This window comes from Neomonachus schauinslandi, chromosome 9 (assembly GCF_002201575.2).
Source record: "Neomonachus schauinslandi chromosome 9, ASM220157v2, whole genome shotgun sequence".
In the NCBI taxonomy this organism is placed as follows: Eukaryota; Metazoa; Chordata; class Mammalia; order Carnivora; family Phocidae; genus Neomonachus; species Neomonachus schauinslandi.
Window position 1 is genome coordinate 13057936 of NC_058411.1, and position 15608 is coordinate 13073543.

General features: G+C 47.4%; 1 protein-coding gene across 1 annotated transcript; it reads right to left on the reverse strand.

Annotated features, from left to right (window-relative positions):
• Positions 1–3680: 3680 nt before the first annotated feature.
• CALM1 (calmodulin 1) lies at positions 3681–14496 on the reverse strand. Its single transcript, XM_021679818.1, has 6 exons — positions 14261–14496; positions 11388–11418; positions 10266–10409; positions 8005–8111; positions 7454–7589; positions 3681–7269 (listed from the first exon to the last, which is right to left on the reverse strand). Exons 1-6 carry the CDS (start codon positions 14261–14263, stop codon positions 7241–7243), a joined length of 450 nt encoding a protein of 149 aa, XP_021535493.1. The 5' UTR covers positions 14264–14496; the 3' UTR covers positions 3681–7240.
• Positions 14497–15608: the final 1112 nt, after the last annotated feature.

Sequence of the window (15608 nt, forward strand, 5' to 3'; positions counted from 1 at the left end):
TCATCTCATTCACTCTTACAACCACCTTGAGGACACTGAAGCACAGAGTTGTCACCTGCCAAGTTGTACCGCTTGGGAAAGCAAGATTTGAAAGCAGAAATCTGTTTGAATCCAGAATCTGGGCAAAGTTCACTATATTGTGTTGATTCCTCTCAGAGCAGTCTTAAAAAAAAAAACAAAACAAAACAGTAACAACAACAAAAAACAAGAAGTAAATATTAAGCCTGAATATTTAAGGAGGGGTGTGTGGAAGTGGAAAAGACCAAAGGTCTGCAGTGTGGAAATAGGATTAGACGTCCGGTGTTAGCTCCACCAGGCGGACGTGGAACCAATGAGTAGAAGCTAAAAGGAAGAGGGCAACCTATTAAGAATGTTCTCACACTTAGAACTGCTCAAAAGGGGATGGGCCAAATGGCCTTAATTAGGGGATTGGTTAACGAAAGTATGCCACATTGATATAGCCAGCTCCTAAAAATTATATCCAAGAATTTAAGTATATGGAGGAATGTCCAGTATAGAAAGTGAAAAAGAGAGGAAAAAAAATTATAAGTACATGATTCGATGTATATGAAATGTCCAGAATAGGTAAATCCGAAGACATTCAAAGTGGATTCATGGTTGCCACGGGTAGGGGAAAGGGAGAACCGGAAGTGACTGCTAATGGGTACTTTTTGGGGTGATGAAAATGCTCTAAAATTCGATATTGTGAATGTATTAAAAACCATTATTAAAAGGGTGAATTTTATGGAACATGAATTGTAGCTCAAGAAAAAAGCTAAGGAACAAAAAGATTTTATTATATATGTATATAGTATACAGAATATGTAATTGTATATAATAAATAATATCATGCTTAATTTTTTAAAAACATACCTAGAGATCCCAATTCTGTGAATTATATCTCTGCACCCATATGGTGAGAAAAAATTCTGGAAGGAAATACTAAGAGTTAACTATGTTTTACAGGGTAGTGGGGTCACTTGATATCACAGATTTTATACAATAAACATTTCTTTTAGAATCAGAAACATGCTTTTGTAAAAATGGGACTGGGCACCTGTTGAGGTAACAAGCTTCTTGTCATGGTAGGTATTCCCCAAAATTTGAGAATCACCAGATATGGATATTTGCACTGAGAGTTTGACCAACAATGTTATGATATGTCCTTTTTTCTTTTTTTTTTTTTATTGGCTCCACGCCCAGCATGGAGCCCAGTGCGGGGCTTGAACTCACAACCCTGAGATCAAGACCTAAGCTGAGATCAAGAGTCAGACACTTAACTGAGCCACCCAGACACCCCTGATCTAGTCCTTTTAACTAAAGTATTATTTTATAATTACTTTTTCATTTATTTTCTATTTTCTTTTTATAATCCATTAACTCAAATCTTGCCTCTGGTACCAATCTCTGTGGGGAAAAAAAAATTCTTTTACTATAAAACACAGTAATTAAAAAAGAAAGTCACAACTTGAAGGGTATACTAAGACTCAACAAGGGGAAGGAAATTATTATTATTTTTTTTTTTTAGGATATTAGTTTTAAAAGCGAACCATCCATGTTTATATGCAGCCAGGATAGAAAGATGATGTAACAAAATTTAAGAAATTGTCTTACTAGTGGAAGAAACTCCAGATTCTCCCTTTCATCTTTGTAAAAGTGAAAATAAAACTTTAAAATGAGACATTGCAAGTACTATCTGCGTGTATAAATACACTCACTCCAAAGGTTGCTGACACACAGGCAGAACACAATTCTCGTGAGGAAAGCAAACACCCTTTTTTTTAAACCCACGTTCCGGGATTGTCAATGGGCGAGGCAGAAAGCCGGCCAGCTCCGCTGCCCTCATCTGCTCTCCAGAAGGGTTCTGGATCATGAGCTAACTCCTCCCGCTCCCTGGCAGAGGGTTGAGGGCAGTGGGAGAGAAGCTCCAAGCTATAAAAAAACTTTCAAGTTTTATTTCCTTCTAAGGCATCCTGAGTCACTGGGTGCTCCAGCCCCCAGTGCCCAGGGAAGTTCAGCTCAAATCGGAAGTGTGTGTGTGTGTTTCCTGAACCAAAGCTGCTGAAAATCCAGATGACGTTGCCACTTGGACTGAATCTCTTGCAGGCAGAGTGGGAGCTTCCTATTTCCGTCCTGGGAGGAGGATGGAAGTCACCTAATGATCAGTTTCTCTGACCCACGTTCCAATATTACATCACAGTCTAACAGCAAGCTTAACCTCCACTCCACCCCCAACATGGAGCTGCTGACACTAAAAATCCCATTTGTCACCTCAAAGCATACAGCACGCCCACACTATTTTGCCTCCCATCCTTGAGGCTGCAATTTTTTTTTTTTAGGTGTTATTTTTCATTTATTTGAGAAAGCACGCATGTGAGAGAGCACGAGAGAGAGAGAGAGAGAGAGAGAGCGAGGGAGGGAGGGAGAGAGAACACGAGCAGGGGGAGGGGCAGAGGGAGAAGCAGACTCCCTGATGAGCAGGGAGCTGATGTGGGGCTCCAACCCAGGACCCCGGGATCACGACCGAGCTGAGGGCAGACACTTAACCGGCTGAGCCACCCAGGCACCCTAGGCTGCAATTTCAATTTAAACAAGTGATGTCAAGCTGGGTTGGTCAGAATCCCCGAAAGCCACTTAGTCCAATACTCTTATTTTAACCAAGGGGGAAAATGAGGCCCAGAGAAGCAAAGTGCCTGCCCAGAGCTACAGAGGGACAAAACCCAAGCTGAGACCCAGGCCAAAAATGTCAGGGCAGAAGGTTCTGTCCCCACAGCAGTATCCACATCCTTTAAGTCAGCTCCTGTATACAGGAGGAGCCCAATGCTCCCTGCAAGTGGGGTTCGAGCCTTCTGACCAAAGCAGCGGCGTTCCCTGTCATCTTTCCTCTTCTTTTCAGCCCCCTCACTGCTTTTGTGTAGAAGGAAACAGGCAAGGCAGTCTGGAAAAGATCCTTCTGGAAACAGAGGTGGCCTTCCCTGCTACAGAACTTTGTCCAGGATCAGGGTCTGGAACAGGACTGCTTAAGGGGTAGGTTTCAACTCCAGGGCTGGAAAGTTGCCTCCCATCCCCTTTCCTAGGCTGCCCTGCTCTCGACATGGGCAGAGCTAAGTGCTTGTGCAATTTAAAATTCCCGTCCAATTTTTATTTTTTTTTAAAGATTTTATTTATTTATTTGAGAGAGAGAGAATGAGAGACAGAGAGCATGAGAGGGAAGAGGGCAGAGGGGGAAGCAGACCCCCCGCTGAGCAGGAAGCCCGATGTGGGACTCGATCCCAGGACTCCAGGATCATGACCTGAGCCGAAGGCAGTTGCTTAACCAACTGAGCCACCCAGGCGCCCTCCCGTCCAATTTTTAAAGTGTATTTCTTCATGCCATTCCTAAAGACACTTGGGACTAACACAGAGGTGAATCTTTTTCTGGTGTGCCTTTTCCCACGTAAAGCGAGCACGGATACAGTATATACGCCACGAGATGGTATTCAAATGTCAGCTATGTAACACCTGAACTGAAAACTAGAGCGGAGCTGTCGTGGGATGTGTCCGTGGTGTTTCGGGCCCCTCCTGCTCACCTACCATCCTAGAACCTGGGTGCAATTACATCTGGGGGCAGGAGCACCTTGTTCATTAAGCAGAAGGGACTGGAGGCTACACAAGCTAAAAACCTACACAGTTCGCAGTTAGAGATGAAAGGCTGCAGAAATGTTTATTGAATACAGTGCCAGGTTTATAAATAAAACTTATTTACAATTTCCATAGAGTTGGTCCCCCATCAGAGAGGTGGTTAAATCTCCAAACAGTTTATCTCAAGATTTACAGAAACGTTCAAGTACATCTCCTTTTCAAATTGCCACGGTGAAGGGTACCTTCTGTTATCAGAACTCCCGCCATCTTTGCTACAGATGTGTTTAAGGAACATTAGAAGAGCTGGAGAAAGAACACACACTCCACCCATGTCGCTACCTTCTTACTCCAAGGGATACGGACAGCAAAGGACTTCTGTCTCCTACAAGACAACTTCGAGGGATCAAGAAAAAGGAAAATACTAACTTCCAGCTGAAGGGGATAGGTTAAGACACATTCGTGGAAATCTCGTCACTGCCGAAAGGATAGTGTACTTCGGATATATAATAATTAATTCAAATGTTTAAAATCAATTGAATGAACCGAAGAGCAGACTTTTGACCAAATTTACATTCTTTGTTCAGGAAGAAGTTCCCAGTGTGCTGAGGGGCTAATAATATGCTGCCACTCTTGAGAGGCCACAGCGGCACTCGGGAAGGCCTGCTGGACGGCCACTCGTCACAACGCGGGTTACAGGTAGAGTCAGACATGCATTTATAAAGAGAATATAAAAATATGTACAGTAGCTAATTTTCAGTGTGTTTAAGTTGCCGAAAGACACCAATTAAAGTGTGCAAAAATTCGTTTGTCTAAAAATCAGAAAAAGCCTTCCTTGGCAACAGTGCGTCAAAAGCCCATCTGAAACATCGAGATGAATTTGCCTTGCTCAACACCTACCCCCAACAGATGGAGAACAAAACTATGAAAGTGTTTGCCAAGGACTCAGCAGTTTCTTATGGCAAGTCTCAGGCTCAAGCGGGATGCCAGTTAAACTAGTCACTTTATATATATAAATATATGTATATATTTATAGAGCAGTTAGAAGTAAGGGGCAGGAGAGTTTACAGGGAGGTGCTAACCAACTTTCAGGGTACGGACCCAACACCCAGCTATTTCCTCTCACAAACGCATGCAGCTTGCAAAGACCCCACCTGGGCTGGTCTTCCCCTCAAAAGCCAGAGGGAAAAGGCTCCGGTGGACGGGGCGGCCCTCTGCACCAAGCTGGGGACTCAGCACTCCCCGGGGGAAAGGCTTGCTTCCCAAACAGGATGCTAGCCATGTTAAGAATCTGGTTTCAAAAGCAGTCTTTTCGGAAGGACTGTGGGACCGCTAAAATGGAGCCCACCCAGCTTCTAGAAAAAGACTTGACAGAAGAGTTAAGACAGAAGGCAAAGTTTTAAAAACAAGTTAAATTACCCCCAACTCTCTTTCTAACTACCAAGAAGCCATCAGACACAGGCCTGAATGGGTCAACACTTGGCCTCCTTTGCAAGAAACATCCAGGAGCCCTGGGTCCTCCCTCTCTCACCTGGAGAACCTCCAAGGTGTTCTCAGGTGTGCCTTCCAGATTCAGGGAATTGTGAAAGTCCCCTCCAGCTCCGTTGTCTCTTCTACAACCACCCAGTCTAAGGGCCAACGGCAGAAGTAAATGGGCGGGCTCCTCTCCACTGCTCTGACCTATCCCTCTGGCAGGAAATCTAGCAAGCTGCAAAATGCCAGAAAGACAGGGAGTAGGAGAGGGAGAAGCCAAGGGTCTCTATAAATCAGCCCTGAATGCACCCATTTGGCTGCCAAGAGCTTCTTGCTGCCTAGCTAGCAGCCTGCCGCGGTTCCCTGGCAAATTAAAACCTCCCACGGAAAGACTCAAAAACCCAACACTCCTTCCTGGTGAGAAACCAAATGCACATCCAGCCTGCATTTCAGAAAAGAGTTCTGCACTGGTTGCAATATTCCTTTAAAGGGGTTTTTAAAGCACACCAATCCCACTGCGAAGACCAGTACCAGCATCTATCTGTTTTGGTTACAGTTTTATCATTAGACACAAAATCCCCTCCAGGCTGGAGTTTACTTTCAAGCTGGGGCTAGCACTAGTTCTACTTGGGGGCAGGGAGGAGGGGAGCAAAGTCAAGTCAACTTTGGGGCGGGGGGGGGGAAAGGAAAAGTAGCATCATAAATTAAAAATCATGAATCAAAAGTGACCGATAGTGTCTTTTAGGCATAAAGACTGGCTTAGAAGGGACTACTGCTTCTACCACATGGCAAGGATCGAATTACAGACATACTAAATCATGTCTCTTGCACAGATGGTCTCAAGTAGTTACATAAAACAGGTAATCAGCAGCACGATCGAGAAGAACCCCTAAGTACATGCTTGAGAAAAAGTGGTTTTTTTTCCTTCATTACGAAGAGCGCCACTGCCTGAATAATCATTAAGTTACTAGGGTTCACTCCCCCCACCCTACCCCCGCCCCCCCCCCAGTGAAAATACAAGTAGACCTACATGTCCATAGATAGGATGAAGCAATTGCTATCTGCCCTGTTTTAGGCAAGGTCTCAGGCTCAGAGGTTGGTGCTGAGACGTCAGGAGGGAGGGAGGGCGGGAGGGCGAGAAGCCCAATGCTGGGCTGTGGGCTTTTAAAAGTACTGACCTCTCCTCCAACTGCCTTGTCCCCGTTGAGATCTCAGCTTTACAAAGCATGTAACACCACTTTAAGTTAATGGTCTTTTTTTATTGGAATAAAAAAAAAAAAAAGACTAGCATTTACAACTTGGAATGGACGTAAATTGTAATTTCTTGATCAGCAATGTTGATGCTTGTGCTGAAGTCCACAGCCACAACCTACTCTGCTGGCTCCAAGTCATGGTTCAGGAGGTTTTAAAAACAGAGAGTCCCAAGATGCTCCCTTGGTAAAGGTTTTTTTTTTTTTAAAAAAAAAAGTGTGTGAATGGTGACAGCCTGACACCCATTTCGCTCTAAGACAACACGGGACAACGCTAAACCAACACACACGGCATGCCACCGGGATGAGTGTCATGGTCACCATAGGTGGAGGCGCCCGGAAGTACGAGAGGGCCATCCTGCTAAGTGGGGCTGCGTCTAGACAGTTTATCCTTCACCCATTTTTCTGCACAGCATCCTGAGGTAAACCAATTTTAAATGTTTTGTTTTCAGTAAACCAGCTAAGACAATTTATACTAACAAATTGAACTAGAACCCATTTGAAGAAGTTTTAAATTTGTTTTTTTCATTTTTTGTTTTTAATACAAATGCCTGACTGTGCTCAATTGTCAAGCTGCATGCATGAAAAACTGGCCAGCCCAAACAGTGTATTAATCATGAGCAAATGGAACTGCAAGGAGTCCATTAGGTGCTTCCTTATCATTAAGGTAGTACAAGTATTTATATCGTAAAACTGATGTGTAGCTTGATCTTTAGGGGACAGGACCACCAACCAATACATGCAGATTTTGTGTGTGTGGACAGAAGGTACTTTTGACATTCAGTTTTGCTATATAGAAACAGAATGAGTAAATGAACTTTTTTTTTTTTTTGCAAGAGGTAAGTAAAAGATTCAATTTGATTCTTCTAGAAGGGGGGAAAGGAGTTGAAAGTAGGCCTTCATTTTGCAGTCATCATCTGTACGAATTCTGTAAAGACAAATAATCATAGCTTTTGGTTATCTTCAAAAGCAGCTTGAATGAACACAACATCTCTACTCTGCATAAAGAAAATAAATAAAAATCAGTGTCTCATGAAGCAGTTAACTTGTTTATAGATACGAAAGGGAAGACTCTTAAAAACTAAGCTAAAGAGACTCTGCAGTGTTTTTACCTTCATAGTTGACTTGCCCATCTCCATCAATATCTGCTTCTCTGATCATTTCATCTACTTCTTCATCTGTTAGTTTTTCTCCTAAGTTGGTCATGACATGACGTAGCTCCGCCGCGCTGATGTAACCGTTGCCATCCTGTGAACATTAAGCAGGGGCTACTGAGGGTGGTGGAGAGGGCTTCTGAATGGGCACGCAAGTCTGGGACGTACTCGTGCCCTCACCCGGCACGCCAACTCAGCTGGACAGGTCGCCCAGCTCCGGTCCCCGCCCAACCCACCAAGTGCAAGCCCTTGGTGAGCACCGAAAATGCAGTGGCTTGGCAAGCGCTAACAAACTGAAAGAAGCGATCAAGAAAGAAGCTTGGTTCAGAATTCCCCACTACTTATGCTCACCCTCACCCAATTTAAGGTTGCTGCAGTTAAGTCGGCTTATTTCAAAGTGAGATCAGCGCAGAGGCCCAGGCATTTTGGTTTAAGTGTTCGAAGTATTTCAGAAACGGGAGCAAAGAAGCCGTCCATAGGGACGGTCTGCAACACGGACGCAGATTTACCTTGTCAAAGACTCGGAATGCCTCGCGAATTTCTTCTTCACTGTCTGTATCTTTCATTTTTCTAGCCATCATAGTCAAAAATTCTGGGAAGTCGATGGTGCCATTTCCTCAAATTAAAAAACAAAAGCTCACATAAAATAAATGCTCCAGTGACGCTCCCTTCCCCAGCAGTGATAATCTTTTCAAAGCACTTTAGAGAACGGTTAAGACTCACTTGGACAAACTGATCGGTTATTCTATGAGGTTAAACCATTTCTAAGTCTCAACTGTTCAAATACTTCGCAGGGCAATTTCACATATTCATGTAATTCAAACTAGTAATCAGGGTCCAGGAGAGCACTTCATGATGCAAAGAAAACTGCACGTGTAGATTCTTGACTGCTAAAGGCGGTTATGCAGTTCAAGAAGAGAAAGCCCACAGCACCCTTCATTCCTGATGGAAGCACTCAAGACTGTCTCCTTCCCCCTGCCCAAGTGAGGGGTGAGCCCTCGGTCCTACCTCTGCCTTGGTTCGTGATGCTGGTCAAGGCCCAGAACTGGCCCGCCAGCACAACAAAATGTTTTTACAGAAGAAAAGGATTACGGGAAGGGGGAAAATGGACTTTCTTATGCCACGGACCATAAAGTATCACACAGTCTTCTCCAGAAGGTGTTTCCTGGCCACATTCTGATGAAATCACCTAATCATTTTTTCCTCCAACTCAGGGTCTTTGCTTCCTCATTAAGGGCAAGGCTCAGAAGTGTTTTCAAAGCTCAGACCATTACCACCCAGGAAACTGGGTCAGAAGCGTCTGTTCTACGGCCAGTATTCCAAGTAACTTCCCCCTCTAAAGCTAAGAGTTAGGCGAGCACCCCCCAAAGACAAACCAGCAGATTAACAATGTAAATTGAATTAAAGGAAACAAAATTAAATTAGAAGGAAAAAGCCTCAGGTTAAGTTATTCATTTTCACCAGTACCTTTAAATCAAAATAATAATTCAGAAATCCCTTTGGCCTCCAAAATTTTAAAGCATTATGGTACTCATGCAAGACAAAGTAAATTATTTGAAGTGCTATCTCATAGCCATGCAGAGAAGACACCCTTAGGCATTACATTTATTCATTACAAATACGAGATTCTGTGGCCTGGGAAAACTCACTCCTTCCTTGTTCCATACAATCTAAGAGCCTAATCCATTCTGCCAGTCCCTAAACACCGTTTCCCAGGGCTCACATAAGATGGGGGGTGGTCACCCCATGTTCCCAGATGGCCAATCATCGTAGCAGTCAAACAAGAGGGAATTATGAACTACCCCTTTTCCAGAACATTAATATGGACGAACACACCTTCCAAAGTAGCTTGAATGAGCTGAAACCACTTGTTAAAGAGCTCACCCAAAACCCCTGCTTCTAAATATATGTGACCAGACAAATTTAATTCTACTTTATCACCTTATGATATGTATGTTTAAATGGTTACTCTCAAGCCAATCATCTAGAAAGTAGTCTAGATCCAAACTGCTTATTCTTAGCTCATTTTTTAAAAATTTACCAGGCTCTACAATGTCATATATTAACTGCATATACATGGTTTCCAAAAAAGACAGTTTTTTGAGAGGGGAATGCTCAAGAATTGCTTACTGAGAAAAAGTGAGCAATAAAAGGTCTACTGTCCACTGTTCTAGAGTCCAGAGGAATCGGTGACCAGTTGGTGACCCCGTTACAGGGGGTACTGCTTGTTCCTCTTTGCTCTGCACTTTATTCATCTTCCCCTTCTGTTAGGTTCTATAATCTACTCCCTCCAGTCATCAAGCACTCCATGTCCAAGCCTTACATGATCCTCAAAATTCTCTGTAATAAACACATCTGCAGCTCACGCTGTACTCAATTCTACATTAATGTCTAACAGTGCTCTTCTCCCACTTCACTTCCCACTCCTCCTGGAGACAGTGAGCTTTTTGAAAAGTCTATGGCTATTTATTTTTACTTCCCCAAAGGACTCAGTGCAGACTCATGGGCCAGTTGATAAAAAAGATTGAGCTGTAGGTCACGGCAAGTAGAAAAGAACAATACGCAATCTGATCCAGGAAATGTTCTAGACAGTGAGCACAGCCAAAGGCAGGCCATAATCTTCTATTTTCATTGTCAACGGCCCGTCAGGCAACCACCAAAAGGAGCGCTGCGCATTTGCTTTGCTCTGGGGACCTGAAAGACAATCTTGTGACATGTCTGAACTTGAATTACACAACACTGGCACTCATTCACAGGTTTGAGCCCTCACCGTCAGCATCCACCTCGTTGATCATATCCTGCAACTCGGCTTCTGTTGGGTTCTGACCCAGTGACCTCATGACAGTTCCAAGTTCCTTTGTTGTGATGGTTCCATCGCCATCTTTGTCAAATAGGGAGAAAGCTTCCTTGAACTCTGAAAACAAAAGTTTACCCTTTAGAATGAAGGTCTTCACCCAAACCGGCCACAGCACACACTTCCCTTGGGGGGCTTGCCAAAGCAAACCAAATGGCACTGAGAATTCTTACGCCAAGTCTGCAAATTATCAGAAACTGCCCAGTCTTTATCTCCTGAAATAAAGACCACAATAGTCCTACTGGACCGGCCTTCATTCAACAGTCCATAAAGCAAACACTGCTCCTGGTTACCGGTTCCATACAACCACAGTACTCTCATATTTTTAAAGAAAACTAAACTTAAACACACTTAAATTAGTCCTCAATCCAATCTGACAAGTGAAGATTGGTCCGCGGGTTCCCTTTTAAGGCCCCTTCCTGATAAACTGCTACAGCCACAGGAACGCCTTTCACACAACAGGAAGGGGTTACTAGAAATGTACATTCCCAGGTAACCGGCGTGTTCTGTCTAGCTGGCACATAAGGCATTTCAAAGGCATCCCTGGTTTCTTAAAGAGAAATCATCTCAAAAAAAAGTCCTCCAAGTAATACTAAAAGCTAGAATCTAAACTAACTCCCTACCCAATTATTATAGTAGTCCTAGCCCTCATCTCCACCCATCCCCATGTATTTTCAAATGGCAAGCACAAGCCTTCACGGTGAATTACAAAAAGACCTGTGGCGTGAGAATTCTCAGCGCCGTTTGGGAGCAGCAGGCTCGCCCGGCGCTCCCGTGACAGGCAAAGCCGCGCGCACCATGGAGCCAACACTGCAGAGGGGAGCAAGGAGGCCTAGCCCCGCTTCCTTCCACGCCGCCTCTGCAACACTGGCAAGGAATTAGCACCTGACCCAAGTATTTCTGCTTCTTGCTTCTATTTAAAGACGTTCTTAGAAACCTACTCAAATTTTAGTCGGGGGAAGGGTCAGAGAAGCCCGCCGGAATGGAGTCGTGCCTAGTTCTGGACTACTGGGACTCCCTGAGGTCATCACCACTTACCAGCAATCTGCTCTTCGGTCAGCTGATCAGCCTACATAAAGAGAGAAGAGGTTATAACTCAGTGCACAAGCGTTGATTGAGAGCAACAGTTTTCCCAATTATACTTTTGATCCTGACCTTTCAAAAATCACTCTTTAAAAGAAAAAAGCCAACTGTGTGAAACTGTTAGCCATTAAATGAAAACAATGAGAATAAAGGGAACACTTTATGCGATTTTAAAAAGCAAAGGATGACAAAGAAGTGACAACATTTCACTTCAGGTCTTCTTTGCTGGGCCTCTGGCAGTGTGCTCCCAGGTCTAACAAGGGTCAGGTCATAATCTGAAAAATGGCACCTCTAGTGGAAGAAGGCCACACCACACCGGATGCAGCGGCAAGCTCGGAGAAAGAAGAGCGCCACCTACTGCGCCAGGGACACCGCAGTCCCCCGCTTCCATCCGAGGATCCCAGCCTGACGCTGCTGTCACCACAGCCAGGATCCCAGCCAGGGGCAGGCTTTGAGCACACCTGCGCATTGCTGCAGGCGCTCCAAACTCTCCAGATAGGCGTTACATAATGGCATTGGGTTGGATTAACAGCCTTTCCTATCTATTTTATGAGATACAATTAAGTGGAAAAAATAAATACACAGCAATGGGTTACCCCCACCAACCAACTTCATTTCCATGTAATAAATGCTTTCCATTTAAATTAGGCAATTATTTATTAAAAGCCTCCCATTTATAATGGCTGATGTCCTCAGTCAAATTATCTTTGATAAAGAAGCCAGGAAAAAATGAAACCACCCTACAACTGAGCTGTTTCAAAACTGCAAACCTTAAGTACACACAAAAGTACCTAATAATTAGGAGACTATACCTCGTCTTTTCTGGAAAAAGAGCAACTACCAACTTTGCTAGAGAATATTCACTCTACCAATTTTCAGTATGACATAAGGGCTGCCCGTAATAAACACACTTTACTCAGGTAGTGATGGCCATGAAGGTAATTCGCACTTGTATTGTCTGGTCTCTGCAACACGGAACCCGTGACCTGTGCCTCCAGCCACGGGACTTGGAGAATGCAAGGAGAACTAGCCTGTATTTTTATTTTAATAAAGTACACCTAATGAAGCCTGTTACAAAGTAAGTCCCAATAGAAAGCTAACCCTGTTATGTTTACGCTAATTCTTAAAATGAAAACTTTCCCAATAGATGTGGTGTTCCAATATAGGGATTTGGAGGAGAGCTTGTTTTTTCAAATTAGAATTGGGTCTTCCTTCCTTTCTACCCCAGTCACCGGAAGGCGGTTTTCTTTATATCGAAAGAAGGAGACACGATGATTTACGTAACGCCAGAATAACATCTGTCTTTGTACAACAGGAAGAAGCCCTGCCACACCTCGCACGAGGAGCTGTCACCTTACCGGGGAGAACAGTCCCACCTCACCGCAAAACTCTCTTGGTTAGAGAGCTTTTCGACAGCATCAGCCTTCCTCCATAAAGAAATACCCGGCCCCACATCGCTCTGGCCGAGAGGGTAAAGGTGCTCTGAACCTGTCGGGAGCCATCTCCCCATCCCGCCAAGCCAGAAAGCGCTGTGGGTGATGTCAGCCCAGCCCGCCCAGGGAGGAAGGGGGTTTGTAGAAAACACACCCAGCGAGGCGCACAGGCGCATCTGGCAATCTAGAGGCTGCAGAGAAAGCGGAAACGTGGAGGGCATCTCCCTGCGGACTGCAAAGTGGCGAGGGGCCAGGCAGGGGTTCGTGCCCCGAGAGCAGAAGGAGTGCGGAGGAACGAGGCAGGCCCAGGGCGGGGGCACCGCCCTTCCCTGGCCAGGACCACCCCCCACTCCCACCCCCGCTCCGGGACCGCGCGGCTAGAGGGGGCCAAGCCCGCCCCGCGCCTCCCACCCGCTTCTGCTCCCCCCGGCGGCGAGCCGCACCGCCGCCTCCTCCCGGAGCAGAAACTTTGCGTCTCTAATGGTAACCGAGCCGCGCGCCAGCTCCCTCCTCCCCCGCCCCCCCCGCGCCCCAATTAGCGCGAGCCGAGTGCCTCCCGCGGGAAGGGACCTCCCGTTGTACAGAGGATCACGCACGCCTTCACTGCCGCACTGGGTGGGGGGCTGCAGGGGTGCGAAACAGGGGGACACGAGCCCCGGGCACACCGCAGGGCCCCGCCCGGCCGCAGGGCGGCCGGCCCGCCGCTTCCGCCCTCTCCGCCCCCCACCCCTCGCCTTCCTGCCCCCACCCCACCCTTCCCCGGCTCCTTCCTTCCCAGCCCACGCCCGCGCCGCGCCCCCCCGGGAGGGTGGAGGGAGAGCTGCCGGGCCAGGGCGCCCAGCGGGGTCGCCGGGTGGGGGAGGAGGTGGACGCGAACTGCGCCCTCCAAGCCCCGGCCCGAGCAATGTGCGCCACCGGCTAGGTCGGGCCCATTCATTCTCCGCAGTCCGCCCGGCCCGCCGCCACCGTGCCTAGGGTGGAGGGGGGGCTGGGAAGGGATCGTGTGCCCGGCCCCGCCCGGCTCCCCCGCCCCCCGGGGCCCCGGCCCAGGCGCAGCGCTGCGGGAAGCCCGGGTGCGGCGCGCTGGATGCAGGGGTGCGGCGCTGGGGGAGGGGGTGGATGCGGAAGGCCCCGGTGCAGCTGCGGCCGGAGCCCCTGCCTGCGGACAGCCCACGGCCAAGTCCAGCTCCAAGAGGGACCAAAATTTAAATAAGAAACCCTGGCCGAGAAAAGCGAAATGCAAATCCAAAACGCGTCCTTCTTAACTGCAGCTGCTGCGTAACACCCGGAAAAGAGGAAACCCCCCCGAAAAAAAGGGGGGGCGCTGAACTAAAAATCTGGTAAGAAATCATGGGCAGGCAGCTGCTACGCCGCCGTTTACCACTCCCGACCTACCATGGTGCGAGCGAAGGGAAGAGCAGAGGGAGCGAGGGTGGCTGCACCCGCGCAGGGGCTGTGACGGCGGGGGCGCCTCCGCTGCTGCTGCCGCTGCTACTGCTAAGGCGCGATGTGCGCTCAGCGCTGTGCCGCTGCCGCCGCCCGAGTGCGAGTAACGGCACCGCGCCCGCGAGGCTCCCACCACCACTGCCGAAGTGCGAGCCTGCGCCCGGCGGTATATATAGGGCGCTCCGTATCCCTCCGCCACGGCCGCTGCCGGCTCGCTCGGAGCGGCGCTGTGAGGGCCGGGCCTCGCCCGGTTGGCCCCGCCCCCGGCGCGCCCCGCCTCCCGCCGCCCCGGCGCGCCCCGCCTCCCGCCACCCCGGCGCGCCCGCCGCGGGCCTCGGGGCCGGGAAGCGAACGGTTTGGAGAGAGGCGCGAGGTCGTGGGGCTGGGGCAGAGGCAGAGCAGGTGGGGCGAGGAATCCCCGGTCCCATCTGGGGCTGGACTAGGGCAGAGTGCCTCCACAGCCCCGACCTGGGGCGGTCCTGGACGTGAGAAGCTGTCCGCCTCTCACCCCAGCCGCACTTGCACCTGTGGGACACCCCCCTCACCTCACATCTTGTACACCTTCTCCTGGGGCAGCCGGGTCCTCCAGGCCCCGCGCCCCGGGGTCCCCAGCTGGCCGCCTTCCGTTCGGGGTGTTTCAGGAGGTCCTGGGGCAGGGGGCGGCCGCGGGGAGCTGGGGACAGAGGAATTGACTGCACACCTTTCCCTGCCTTGGAGAGGTTCTGGAAGGGGTATGGCAGTTTTCCTCGCGCAAGACATTGGTCAGATGTTTTTTTCTCTTAAAAATTTGAAGCAATTTCTGAAACATTATATATGCTGAGTTGCTAAATCTGTGTCGTGCTCATATGCTTAGCCAGTCTTCTTTTAATGTTTTCACGTTTCCACTGAATATTTTTTGTATGCCTGAATAATATTTCTCCCTTAACTGTTTTGTTTCCTACGGAAAATACTATTCATCCTGGCTCTGGTCTTAACTGAAATTAATGTACCTGTGTGACTCTTCCATAGAGCTTAAAACCCATGCTTTGATTTTTGTTTTTTCTTAATTTTCCCGGTCCTGAGAGGGATCAGGTCTTTATTCAGAAAAACAAAGAAGAAAAAAGATAGGCACTTAGAATTTCCTAGATTAGAGCTGAAACAAACAGCAAGTTGTCTCTACAATGGAGCTAGATTGTATTTTAATGTACAATCTTGATTCTGTTCCTTTCTTTAAAATATTTTATCTTTAAATTTACTAATGTTTTCAGCTTTTCTGTAAACAAGGAAAAGGGCAATTTCAGTTATTAATTTGAAATCA